This window comes from Antedon mediterranea, chromosome 5 (genome assembly GCF_964355755.1).
Source record: "Antedon mediterranea chromosome 5, ecAntMedi1.1, whole genome shotgun sequence".
NCBI classification, from domain to species: domain Eukaryota; kingdom Metazoa; phylum Echinodermata; class Crinoidea; order Comatulida; family Antedonidae; genus Antedon; species Antedon mediterranea.
In genome coordinates, this window is record NC_092674.1 from 11,799,224 (window position 1) to 11,814,286 (window position 15,063).

General features: G+C 33.1%; 1 protein-coding gene across 2 annotated transcripts in view; it reads right to left on the reverse strand.

Moving 5' to 3' along the window:
- LOC140050543 (galactosylceramide sulfotransferase-like) overlaps positions 1 to 13,226 on the reverse strand; it is a 46,898-nt gene extending 33,672 nt beyond the window's left edge. The window contains exons 1-3 of one of the 2 annotated variants that reach the window (XM_072095792.1): positions 12,963 to 13,226; positions 12,697 to 12,747; positions 623 to 738 (exon numbers count right to left, since the gene is read on the reverse strand). In XM_072095792.1, coding sequence (XP_071951893.1) covers positions 623 to 738; positions 12,697 to 12,738 — 158 coding nt within the window. In that variant the 5' untranslated portion in view covers positions 12,739 to 12,747; positions 12,963 to 13,226. The remainder of the gene's footprint in view (positions 1 to 622; positions 739 to 12,696; positions 12,748 to 12,962) is intronic. The other variant, XR_011845402.1, reaches the window with a different exon arrangement.
- Between the last annotated feature and the right edge of the window lie 1,837 nt (positions 13,227 to 15,063).

Sequence of the window (15,063 nt, forward strand, 5' to 3'; positions counted from 1 at the left end):
TTCCGACTGTTGTGATCTTTCTCTATTTCAAGTAATAAAAACAATAGTAGCCAGTACCCTCTCTTGTTGGGAGTGAAAATACAAAGATATAATGTTATAGCGCCGCCATCGCTAAGAGAAAAAAGCTAATGCGCACGCGTAAGCAAGGATTTTTTGTCTTATGACATAATTTGCTGCCCTCTAGAGTTAATTTTGCGCATGTGCAAAGTAAAATTTACCTAAGACAATTTTTCTGCTAAGACGGTTTGATAAATAAGATTAAATTTTTCAGCTTAGGCAAAAATATAAGCAAATATTGATAAATGCCAACACTGACCTTGTAATATGTATTAACGCTCCTGAAGCTATGCCATCGCTGGGCCGGTGGTATTAAACGGGTTTAGGCCAGGCTATGTGTGCGGCTTAGGCTCAGCCTAGCTCTTTCTGTACGAAAAGGCTGTCCTAAGCATATTATTAACGCTAATTTAATGGCAGAACTACTAATGTGTTTTTTTCCCTAAAATTTTTCTTCATATTTTACAGTCCTACTTTCCTACTTTTTTAAAGTATTTATTGTCCACCATCATTTCAAAATATATGTTTACTCTCTAATCAAAACAATTTCAATAAAACGAAAATTCACCTTATTCGGCTGTAGAATTTCCCATTTTTGACAAAATCACTTTTTTTATAACTGGTTACTTCATTGATGTACACCAACATAACAAATATAACCAACATACAAAACATCAATGTTATCTGAAAGATAATTGGTCATTTAGTTTCGATAGTTATACAGATAGATGATTTACTCTTGTTCTTGATCATCAGATATCATTATCAATGATGTTTTAACCCAAAAATAAGTAGTTAACAGTAGAAATTTAATTTTTTTTTAACATGGATATACCCAGTGGGTCGTACATTACATGATTCAATCACTTTTATGTTGGTTCGGTGGGTTTGCTATGTTTTTCTGGAGGTTTGCAAGGGTTTGCGGGGTTTAGCAATACCCTGTTTTCCGCCAAATTGGATGCCATATTGGATTCTGGCATGATGATGTCATTGTTATCGACTCGATTTATCAACTACTATGAGAAGTAGTTATTAAAGTAAGCCTCAGCAAATTTTAATCATCATAACACAACTCAAAGTTAAAAAAAACGTGAATTGGTTTTCCCTATCCCCTATATATAGGTATTTGTGTGTGTTAATAGGCATTTGTGTGTGTTATATAGGCCAAAATTTAAAAGTGCCGTAACAAATTTTCCCGAAGACCCTGGGATGGAGATTTTTTTTTCTGACAATCTATATGGTATACTCTATCAGAAAAAAAAGAAAACAATTTTCCTATACTTTTTTCCCGCAAAATTTGTACTGCACCGAGGCTATCAGGGCTAAAAAACAAATTCATTCGGGTTGCTTCATCGTTCTATAACCATATATTTTTGTAATCATAAAAATTCAACTGAAATTGTTCATGTTTTTTTAAAATTTATTTTTATGTATTATTGAATTAAATGTACCAGTGATAAACAGCCACATTTTGTTATATTTGTAATAATAGCTTATATAAACAAGTGAACGTGATTGGAAATGACGTCACATGACTACCTTTTTGATGACTGATTTATTGAGTAGTTAATTACCTGTATATGTTGTGTCACCCTCGTTAGACATATACAATAAAGTGAGTCCTCGAAAATAGTTATGGTGACTAATTTCTGTGTCATTAATTTAAAGATCTTCAAGCATGAAGATGTTAAAATCTCTCGACGCGACAAAGACGAATTAGGCCTAGTAAAACATGCCTCTAATATTATAAATATAGTCGAGAAAAATATTTCTTTGGAGACTGAGTTCAAATGTTATAATTGATTTCTAAGCAGGCAATATTTATATAAGAGCCTTAACTTTACCTGTGTGCTTTTTCAGTGACAATTTATAGGCCTACAATCAGTGCTCGGGTGTATAGAAAGCGATGACCTCGAATTGGACGACCCCAACGACCCGGGCGACCTCGAATTGGACGACCTAGAATTGGACAACACAAAACCGACGACCCCTATAGCCTAGCCTAGCCTAGGCCTAAGTGTGGTATAACATCCCGAAGCCGAACATAGCCAAATATCTTTAAACCATACCTTATATAATACTCGCAAGCAAGCAATTGATTGAAAAAATACAGAAAGATTAGTACACGAAATATCATAAACATGGCAAACCAGGTCGTGTGCTAATCGAGTCGAATGCAGTTTTAATGATGCACTCTTGGCGTTCCATATCTGTTCGTTTGTTCGTGTTGACACAATCAGTATCAAATGGCGATACAGTATTACTGTATTTTTTCAATCAATTGCTTGAATTTCATTTCATAATAACATTTATTAAAATAGAAGCTTTTGCTTTTTAGAAATTGTGCCTTCTTCATAATATTGTTTTATTCATTTTAAAGATGAGAAATTTTTTTTATTGTTTTAACTATCTTTCTTCTCGTTATGAATTTTGTATTAAATTATTTATTTAAATTTTACCGTTTATTACTGATACGTCATTCTGTGATTTTGAGACGTTTTAGTGGGGATCCCCTATATAACGTAATATTGACTTAATATTGAGACGTTTTAGTGGGGGTCTCTGTTTTCTAGAAAAACTTGACAATTCTGTTTAGTGCTGCCGTATTACATAGGTAGCGTAAGCGTTGCACTCCTCGTGTATATAACGGAGAATAATACATTAGGTATGCAACCGGGTATGCAAAGGTCTAATTTGACATCCAAGGCTTTAATTTTGTGTTTTTATTACTTTGCGTAGTAATTGGAAAATGTTTATTATATAAAAGTTTTAATTTAGTTTCAAAAGTATTATAAGCTTGATTAGGTTCTTGCAATAAGTTCACAATCGTTCCATGTTATTACGCTAAGCTCTCGTTTAAATTGTTCGATGTTATTTTCATTAATTTTCCTAAAAGGTTTGTTTGGACGTCTACTGACTGCTTGAGTATTGTTGTATGTTAAGGTAGATATAGAAAAAACAGGTAGGTGATCGGAAATATCGCAATAGAGCTGACCACTAGCGAGGTGTAAATCAGGCTGGTTGGTCAATAAGTTATCAATAAGAGTAGCACTATTTGATGTTATCCTAGTAGGTCTAAGTATTAGCGGTAAATAAAAGTTACTAAATAGTTGTGGTTTCATAAGTATATTGCAAACTATCTATATTGCAATCACCCAACAGATATACAAGCTTATTTTCAGTTGAAAGAGTATGAAGTAGATTATCTAGGATATCATTGAATGCATTGATATTCAAAGACGGAGCACGATAGATTGTTCCCACGATGATATTTTTCCCATGTATCTGTTCTATTTCAATAAATATCGATTCACATATTGATTCATCAGTTGTTAAATCATTACGGACAGTAACTGATACATTGTTTCGTACATATTGGGCTACACCACCACCCGCCTTAGATTTCCTATTTCTAGAAAAAATATTATAACCCGGCATATCTGTTAGGGGATTATTGTCATACTGTAGCCAAGATTCATTAATAGCAATAACATCAAAGTCAAATTCAAGAGTAAGAAGAAACGTTTTAAAGAATCCATCTTGCCTATGAGACTACGTGTATTAAAATGGATAGTAGACAAAATATTTTTATCATTGTTATGCTTAGAGAAATTCTCTGAGAATGTTTCTGGATCAAAATAATTAGATTCATTTAAACTATCATAAAATACATGTTCTCGTATGCCACAAAAGGGTTAAATTTTGCATCAGTTGTAGGGTTGGATTGACACATTAATCAAAGATAATTTAAACATTAGGTAAAAGTTAACAATAATATAATAAAATAAAAAAACTAAATATAACAATAATGAAACTTAAAACAATTCTGTTTAGTGCTGCCGTATTACATATGTAGCGTAAGCGTTGCACTCCTCGTGTATAAAACGGAGAATAATACATTAGGTATGCAACCGGGTATGCAAAGGTCTAATTTGCAAAATGGTACGTAGCGGACATGCTTGGAATTTAAACAAGCAAAGCCAGGTTAAATATACTGACATTACAAAATGAAAGAAGGCAGAGAAAAAGAAACCAGTCATATCTCAGTTCCTCAAAACACCGTAAAAGTTACTTGAAAATATAGGGAGTCCCAGTAGAAGTTCGCCATTTACCAGCAGAGAATGTAAGTGTAGTTCCATTGTCGTATAAAGATTTAACTTGAAATTTCCATTTCTTCTTTTCTTTATAATCCACTAAGGTCAGATCATATATCACGTAAAACTGTTTATCTTGTAAGGCAATATTCTTCTGTTTCACGACTGGAACTTTAGAGTTAAATCCAATAGCTTGGTTCAAATCCTCTTTAATTTTGGTCTGCCCATCTAATAATGATTTTAGGGAAGCATGTACACCATTGTTAAAGTTCACAGGGTTGGAACAAGCACTTTCAAAATCGGCTGGGCGAGAGCGAGTCTTGGGTTTGGTGGCCATGATGCATACACGCCGTCATTGTTCAATTGCTTGCGAGTATTATATAAGGTATGGTATAAAGGTCTTTGGCTATGTTCGGCTTCGGGATGTTATACCATACATAGGCCTAGGCTAGGCTAGGCTATAGGGGTCGTCGGTTTCGTGTTATGGGTTGTCCAATTCTAGTTCGTCCAATTCGAGGTCGCCCGGGTTGTTGGGGTCGTCCAATTCGAGGTCATCGCTTTCTACACACCCATCAGTGCTCTGTCATCTAAACAAGGCCAACATCCATAAGTCGCGTGCTAAAACGCATAGTGATACCGGACCGACAGACAGACCGACAGACTGACAGACCGACATAGTGAACTATTGAGTCGCGTCCACGCGACTAAAAATTACGTTAGGGCGTACATCTGAACAATCAGAACCTATATAGTATTGATTTGTTTTATCCTCCACTCGCATTCATGTGTCGGGCACATAAGTTATAGATGCATTGTAAAAAACTGTGATTTTTCCAAAAAAATTACAAGATTTCCTTGCTCTCTAAGTATTTAATAACTTTTCAAGATCTGTTAACTTTTTAGCTCAGTTTAATTATTTTTGCATAATTCCTAAATAATATGTTTTGGAACAGAGCCAGTTAAATTTATATACGGTTTATTCTTTTTTGTTATCTATCTTTTACCAATTCCCATTGTATTTGCCTTGTTCTTATTTTAACAATGAATAGACCTCTTTGTGATTTTTTTTTCATTTACTTTATCATTCTGCACTTTTATCTTTTATATTTTATAATTTTTCTTGTTTTATACCACATTTTATTTCGAGATGTTAACCATACATTTAATGACACATTTTATGTGTTGTAATAAAACTTTATTATTTGGTAATGTAATTAAAATTAAATTAAGAAACAGGCAGATTGCCTTTCTAAAAACAAGTTACAAAATATATTATGTTTTCTTCAGCAAAATGGCCTTTGATATATCCATTTTAATCTCCATTTATAACACATTAAATTTTATTGTATATTTGTACTAAGATTTTATCAGCTGTGATTAGTAAATAAATAGTTTGTAGTTCCTTTTGTATTGCTCATGTCGTTATTTAAATAACCTTCATTTAAATACATCACAGATTAAATATTTGAGCTCTCCCAAAAACATTTGTAAAACCAAACTCAACCCTATCCGGAGGCTTTATTTTTTATTTATTTATATTTCAAATTTTATCCCAACTTTATGGTAAAACCTGTTTAACATTGTGGTCATGTCTTGAATACAAACAAATGTAACAGTTTTATGAAATAGTACCTTAGGGTATTGTTAAATTTTTCAGCTTAATCACCATGAAAAATTATAAATGACTGCCTAAACTTCCTTGCATTCAATGTTAAACTAAAAAAAGCTTAATAAGTTAACATGGAAATGGATGATGTAAAATAATAATAATAATAATACTATCCTAGATTTATAAAGCGCATAATGTCGTGAAACCTCTAAACGCTGTACATATTATTCCCCAGTCACATTGGATAAAACACAAACGTATGAAAGCATATTCCCATAATGGGTCATATTCTTTTAACTAACTGGAAACAATGTTGTAATAAATAAATTATGAATATGGACTCTGCCGACTTGTATGATGAAGATGTAAGAAAAAAAAAACATTCCCTAAGGCGTATATTAATTGTAAATCAGGACACTTCCTGGAAAGATATTAGAAATTAATATCTTGCCAGCGATTAGTTTGAAATTCAGCGCTATCTCAAATAAATTATCTCTCAATATCAAAGTTCCAAAATGCACGTGCCCATGTACCGTAATAAATGATCCGAATATCGAATTCATTTCTTGTTATATGTAAATGTCTGAATGTTATCCGAGCCAAAAAGTGTTGTAGTCTCTTTTTATTTCTGGTGATGTATCTATATATACATTTACGTAAGGGCAAAATTCGGTAAGTCGTGCGTTATTTCTAGAATGTTTACTCCATGGTATATAAAGTTGGTTAGAATCTCGGTACTGATTTTAACCACCTGATGTAACCCTGTTTACTAATTAAATTGAGTTAGATAATTAGTTATTGACAATTAAAACGAATTTAGGTTCAACGATTTGCCCCAAATAGGGGTGTTTTCCGATCGTGGTATACACTGTCTAATAGATGTCCTCTTGAAAAATACCTGCACACAATAATACGAGGAGGCTTCGCATTTTCCTATCTCCTCCTACGAAAATTGTTATTAATAGCTGAAAACCGGTTGAACAGCTCGAGCACAGTATCATAATGTTGAAGAAAGGCCGATTTTTAAAAAAAAATACTATTTTGATAGATTTAATATACGTTTATACAAATGTATTGATTTGCGATGAACGGAACATTCCAATCTCTCAGACTCCCTGTTTGTAGGTAAAGTTATGAGCCCTTGGTTTAACACAAGTAGCCAAATTTATGGGCCCTTGGAGAATAAACTTACAAAATATAAACGTTGTAGTGGTGTATCGTCACATGTACTTTACTATTTTAATCAACTATAACAGGGACAGTTTAAAAAAAGTATTAAATCGTAAATGTTTTACTGTGTTTAGTGTTATATTTAAAACAATATTTAGTTGAATATTATACCCCAAATAAAGATGCCTCCCCTCCCCCTAAAAAACCTTTTGAACAATAAATGCCCGGGGCGTTTAATCGGATACACATGGCAAGCTACTTCTAGCATTCTGAAAAGAACTGTTGAGCTTGACGTTTCTATCAAAATGTTCTTGGGGACAGCAATAACTAGTACTTGAAATTGAAACAATTTAAAGTATCAGTTATTGCATAACATTACTGTCTAAGGATAAGTTATGTAGAGATATGTTTTTTGTTTAAAACATTAGTAATAGTATTTCTGTTCATCTTTTAACCACATTTTCTATTACAATGAATGTAAATATGTATATTTCGAACACTTTGATACCAAATTTAAGTTTCTACGACCAGTACTCACAGAGATATGAAGATGCCATGATATGTGGGTCAAAGGTCAGAAATGAAATTTCTGATCATTTTTGACTAAAATGTCCCATTAGATTGAATATGAAAGCATGCCTTCTGAACATTTTGTGACTAAAATTGACTTGCTGCGACGAGTGGTTGCTGAGATACAAGTATCTATTTATATTTGTTCATATAACCCTTGACCCTGACCCTTTGACCTTTTGTAACATTTTTAAAAATGTGCAACAAATAACAAAATGTTCATTTCAAACAATTTAAGACCAAATTCAATTGTCTAGGATCAGTAGTTACGAATATACATACATGCCCTGGGGTGTGGGTCAAAGATCAGAAATGGCATTTCCGGTAATTTTTTACTAAAATTTCCCATTAAACTGAATATAAATGTATACCTTTTGATCAATTTGAGACCAAAATTACCTCGCTGTGACCAGTAGTTGTCGAGATTTAAGGACCTATTTGTGTTTAGTTTGATAACCTTTCACCCTGACCTTTTGACCTTTCGCCACATTTTCAAAATGTGTAACCAAGCCATTAATGATTGTTTGACCATCCTAAACCAATTTCTGAAGTCAAATTCTCTGGACCTCAAAGTGCATACGAAAGTTGATCTAGCTACTAGAGTATAAAGAATATATTTAAAAATTGTTCTTCCCATCCTCTTCCCCATCCCTCAACTCTAACGTTATATACAAAACACAAATTGGGTTTGTTTAAATGAGTTCAAATAACAAATTTGGACTCATTTTTATAAGACAAGTTTTTCCTTCGGAAGTAGGCCTAAATCCCATAGTGCTAATTTTATTTGACTACATTAATCATTGTGTCTATTTATTCGTTTCTGTAAACTACAATGTATTTATAGTCCTGCGGTACGTACATTTGAAATTGCCAGTTTTTTTACCCTGAAATTACTGTGTATTCGAGAACCATCTGTGGACACGACTCGCTCGCGTACTAGTCTATATATAATTCGGTAAATCGCGCCTTACTTCTAGAATTCTAGAAATCGATGGTATAAAGTTGGTTCGTACTTTCAATACTGATTTTAACCACCTGATGTAACCCTGTTTACTATTAAATTGAGATAATTAGTTATTAACAATTAAAACGAATTTAGGTTCAACGATTTGCCCCAAATGGGGTGTTTTCCGCTCGTGGTATAGGCCTACACTGTCTAATGGATGTCCATCATGAAAAATATCCGCACACAATAAACGAGGATGCTTCGCATTTACCTATCTCCTTCGATAATTGTTTTATAATAACTGAAAACCGATTGAACTGCTCGAGTACAGCATAATAATGTTGAAGAAAGGTCAATTTTTTGAAAAAAAAAAAATATTTCGATAGATTTAATATACGTGTATACAAATGTATTTATTTTCGATGAATGGATCATTCCAATCTCTCAGTCTCAGAATAATTACTAGGTTTTGACACAAGTAGGTAAATTTAGAGGTCCTTGTGGATAAACTTAAAAACCTTTAGATATAGTGTTGCAATACTTTGACAATATACTGTAAATTAATACGTATTAACCATTGGTCGCCATTTGAATCGCAAATTTCTTACTGTGAGTGCGGGTACTGCTAGATATATAAAACACATACAAATACACTGTATTACTGTGAGTGTAGGTAGGCCATGTTGTTAGTCGCATTTACCTATCGCCTTCCACGATAATAGCTGAAACCAGTTAAACAGCTCGAGTACAGCATCATAATGTTGAAGACAGGCCGATTTTCTTTAAAAATACTATTTTGATGGATTTAATAATATACGTTTATACAAATGTATTGAATCGCAGATTGGGTTTATTTGGTTTTTGGACTCATTTTGTGAAAAGTTTCTCTTTCGGAAGTAATTCCCACTAGGGGAATGTTTACGCTGAAATTATTGTGTATTCGAGAACCATCTGTGGGCTAGACCCCCGCTAGACCATCTAGTACTTAAAGGGGGGGGGGGGGGTGGTTCCGGGTTTAAAATGAATATTAAAAAATGTAAAATATATTTGTTTGTCTCTTGAAAGGTAAAAGTTTCAAGTTATATAAGCGTCCAGTGAAGCAGAACGAAGGCCAGGCTGTGAAATAACGCCAGATTACAAGTGCAGCTACGGCGATATGACACTGTGTTACAGAATAGGAAATTCGTGAAATGGTCAATCTTCCGACGACCCGTTATCATTAACCATATCAATTACTTTTGTAAAATTATACTTATCTGATGTAATTTTAGTCGGTCTTCCCATTTATAAAGTCAATGTTCTATGAAAATTCATCAAAACAGTGAAAAATTTGATATGTTTGCACTTTACGTTTGCCGATTTTCGCACTGACTTAGGGAAAGCCTTCAAAATCAATGAAGCGTAACGTATACATTCCTGCTGAGAGCGAGGAGAGAGCGAGACGACGATACACATGCTCTACCTGCCCGCGATTTTTTTTTCCGTACGAGAGTTCCTCCATCGGTTCGTTTCGGACTCAATCGACTCTTCGGTAAGCCACCGATACTCACTGATGCGTGACAGCAACCACAAAACGTGAGCAGCTTCTTTGCACGAGTGACAAATTTATACATACTATACTAGAGGCCTAATACTATACTCACTGTAAATATAATAATAAATATTAATAGTAGTACTGAACGTCATTGTAATAATAATAATAGTCCTAGAATTTTAATAATATAATACTGTATAGGCAGCCACAAACCAATGTATGTACACCATCAGATTCACAAACAGTAACACACACACACAGCAGCAGCACTTTGTTGGTCGTCACAAGCAACTTAGGCCAGCTAGCCTAGCCCTACGTACGTGTGCTTCAATGTAGTACATTCCATCTACAGTACTATTTTTTATTTTAATAAAATGAAGTAGTAGGTTAGAAATTATATGTACAGAAGTAACACTAACAGATGTTTTTATCAAGAAAATTACAATTTTCTTCAGGTTTTTAAGTGTAACATTTGAAAAATTGTATACATTTAGGCCTAGTATTACTAACATGTATTCTTGTAAGTTGTAATGTATAGAAACACATGCTTGCTTATAAAGCGTTTAATATCGTGTTAATTTAATAATTGATGATAGTATCACATATAATTATAAGCTTCCTGGAAAATGTGTTATTATTAAATGTATTTGTCACCTATTGCAGTCGTGTCAGTACCGTAATTGAATGTTTTTTACTTTGCATGTATTTTTTATGATTTTCCAAATTACATATAATAAACAATAATATTAGTTGTAGGCCTATAACTTAATTAAAACTCCAAAGTTGCCTATTATTAAAAGTCTGAAATCTTTTTTTCAAGATTGGGGATAATCAATACGTACACCTTTAACGTAAAATTTCCATTACCTTACAATATAAATATTAATTTAATAATATTATTTTAAAAGGTATAAAAAACACTGTGCATAGGAATTCCTACTGTACATAATCATTTTAAATTCAAAAGTAATACCTTGCATAGGCTTACACAAGCTAGCCTAGCCATGGGCTAGCTACAATACCATAAACGATAAGAAAAAGAGCCTCTCGTTCGTGACAAAAGGTCGTTCAACTTCAAAAAATAATATCTGATACGACCTACTATTGGGTCGTAGACCTAAATATCTTCAATATGCTATTGGGTTCTTAATGTAATTACTAAGTAGGCCTAGTATTAATTAATTAATGTCATCAAATCAAAACTCGTATTAGTGTAGATTTATTTTACTATTGTGAGAGCCTGTGTGAAAGTAAGCTCGCGGTTTGTAAATGTAAATTGTATTATGTTGTCACGCATCAGTGAGCTGACTTTACCGAATACCGAAGAGAGTCGATTGAGTCCGAAACGAACCGATGGAGGAACTCTCGTACGGAAAAAAAAATCGCTACCTGCCCATGCCTGGCATCGTCACGTGATAAGCAGATACAGTATATACAATACCAAACTGGTCGGGTCGAGTATATAATTTAACAACATGAACGATGTACAGTATTTGATTGAAGAATTACAACATGAACGATGTACAGTATTTGATTGAAGGTCGACTCGACCTACCGGAATGGTATAGATAATATAGCTCGAATGAGAGAGTTTGAATATTTGTAAACATATTATTGTATTGCTAATTTTAAGAAGTGTAGCCTAGTAAAAGGCCTGGTAGTATCAATTCGCATAGGGTCTACTACACTAGCTAGCTCAATTTTTAGCTGGGCCGGATCGGCTAGGTCTCCTTCCTACTACCTGGTCTACTTGCTTGATGCAGTAGTATCCGCTGTTTTGGAGAGTAAACTAGGCCTATTTTAGGCCTACTAGACGATCGGGACACCATACGTGCGAACGGCGAACAGCGATATTTACAGCCGATTTTGTAGAATGTTTTAGGTTTAGATTGTTTAGGAGTTTGGTTGATAGGATGGGTTTGGAATCCACTGAGTTTTGTTATTTATGGGCCAATCGTTTAGTAGTAGGCTAGCTAGGCCCATATGATGGGCCCCAATGTTTTAACGTTTTAATCCCCAGTCAGAATGGCTCTCACCCATGAAAAAAAATGATTTAGGCTAAGCGTAGCCTAGTACGTGAAGCCGATAATACGATCTGTACTATTCGAGGTATAAAAATAGTATATAAATTATTACTCCGTAATCTGTACTAAATTTTGTATTTCATTAAATGTCAAATAAATATATGCTACTACTGTTATTATTACACTTTAGGCCTAGTTTAAAAAATGTATTTCACAATGATCGTCGTTTGACAGGGGGAAGAGATGTAAATTTAGTTGACAAACACAACGTGTGTACATGACGTCGCGAGTTTGGAATCCACTGATGACATGATATTGTGAATATCTCATGAATATTAATGAGCTTCCCTAAGCTGCTGAAAAACAGACTTTCCATGAATTTACGCTAAAGTGTATATGAAATTTTATTTTTTTAATTTATCGTTATTATTTCTTCATTCTGACATGTCTATATTGTTATAATATTTTTTATTTAATAAATAAACGATATTTAAAAGCAATTTTAAACCCAGAATCCCCCTTTAAGCTTAATGTTAACTTTTGGTAACTCATAATACTTTAATAATGACATAAAGTTCTTCTTTGTGATACATTTGATAAGTTGTGTAAAAGATCTTATGACATGGCTATTACTAACGTAACATATATTATGATAATTGTTTAATTTGCCAAAGAGAAAGTGTATTTGAACTTACCAACATGTTACGTTTACAGAAACAATTGGTGTAGGAATACATTTCAACGGTCTGAGAAAAATATGATGGAAATCAAAATTAATGTATACATTATATTAACAAGAAAAATTTATATGTGAATAAGAATGAAAATCTCCTCAACCGAAAATCAAACCCGGACCTTTCTCGATAACAATACAAACATCCTACCAATAATTGTAAAGTTTCAGTAGGCCAATTGATTAACAACTCAATAATAAACTACACTTAATTCAAAAGTTTCTTACCAATTTTTTTTCAACCAAGTCTTATATTCACTAACAGTAATAATGTAGCATCCAGCAATCTAAGAAAAACAACTTCTTAATTTGTTTCAAAATAGTTTATTTATCCTGATCTATCAATCATAGTGAAATCTGTATGTGTAACATGTCGTGGTTCAATGAATAAAGGTGCGTATAATAATTTGTACACATCGGTAATTGACTATGGTGGCATGGTTGTTGTTCAGTCTACTGTGACCGTGTATTCAAATGGAGGAAGAATAACTAACTGTAATGTATTGCGTGGGTGTAGTACGGTAGCTAAATGCATTGAACTTAATTGCTATGCAAAACTTTATCTTGAACTCTATTCACCTGTATCCACTCTATCGTTTCGCAACAATGAATTATCCCGGAACAATACATAAACTTCTCAAGGTTAGTTAAAAGCCATTAAACACTTATCCAAAATATCCTCTGAACGCTCTGGGTCAAAAGTACACGACCTTCTGGTCAGCTTAATCTAAAACAATCAATACCAACAATTAAAAAAATTACACAATAAAAAAAATAATAATTTACTCGTGATAACCTTTAATATAACATCCGCGAGCCCATTAAACAAGTTTTATTGTACTAATCATATACTCAATGAAATAAAAATAAAATGAATTGTTTATTTATTCATTCATTCATTTCTTTTTTTCGGATAGTGTACAAAAAAATTATTTCACAATATCCTAAAATATCCATTTATGAATGGTTTGAATCAGACTACAGTCATAAATTCTGTTCTTAAAACTATGCATATAGTTCCTCCAATATTCATAGAATGAGGAAACGTTTTGTTACAAACATCATGCTTGCGATATTATATCTAGGCAATTTCAGTAGCTTACGTAACCTGCAAATTCTAAATGAGTTCACAGTACCTTCACTGAACTTATAGCGTCATACAGTATACATTAAAGAAATACATTTTAAATAACTGTCATTTCACTTCTGACAACGGAACATTTGGAGAATGTCCTAAATAATGTATTAGCTCTGATACACTGAGCTTGATACTGTGTCTTCATATCATCATCATTCATAGAGAGTTACAAATCACATGAGCCAAGTATGTTATACAGTCAACTGATGAGAGGTACCGTACGAAAGGAGGCCAACACACACTGTGTTCGGAAAAAACCCGTCATATGGGTCGTCGATTTGTTCATTTATTCAATTATGTTCAATTATTGCGTATTTTCCATAATTTAAGGCCAAATCATAATTTTGCTTAGGCCTAGGCCTACAGTTTTGTTTTTCCGTTCTCTCTGCAAATTTCCTACAATTAATTTATTTTTTTTATATTGATTATTTATTGTACAGTTTATAGTGGATAAATGAAATGAATTTTGGAAATTTTTAATTAACTTCTGACTTTATTTAGCATTTAATTATAAACAATACAATGTAACGTTTTCCTCAATATTTATAGCAGCAGCTTCATATTTTTTGTCTATTTTTTAAATCATTAATTGACAATCTATATATAAATTTACGTAAGGGCAAAATTCGGTAAATCGCGCCTTACTTCTAGAATTTTTACTCGATGGTATAATATAAAGTTGGTTCGTACTTTCGGTACTGATTTTAACCACCTGATGTAACCATGTTTACTAATTTAATTGAGTTAGATAATTAGTTATTGACGATTAAAACGAATTTAGGTTCAACGATTTGCCCCAAATAGGGGTGTTTTCCGATCGTGGTATACACTGTCTAATAGATGTCCAACTTGAAAATACCCGCACACAATAATACGAGGACGATTCGCATTTTCCTATCTCCTCCTACGATAATTGTTTTTAATAGCTGAAAACCGGTTGAACTACTCGAGTACAGCATCATAATGTTGAAGACAGGCCGATTTTCTTTAAACAATACTATTTTGATAGATTTAATTTACGTTTTTACAAATGTATTGATTTGCGATGAATGGAACATTCCAATCTCTCAGTCTGCCAGTTTGGTTTAACACAAGTAGGTAAATTTATGAGCCCTTGGAGAATAAACTTGCAATACTTTGACAATACAGTACTGCAAATACGTCCTATTAACCATTTTTGGTCGTCATTTG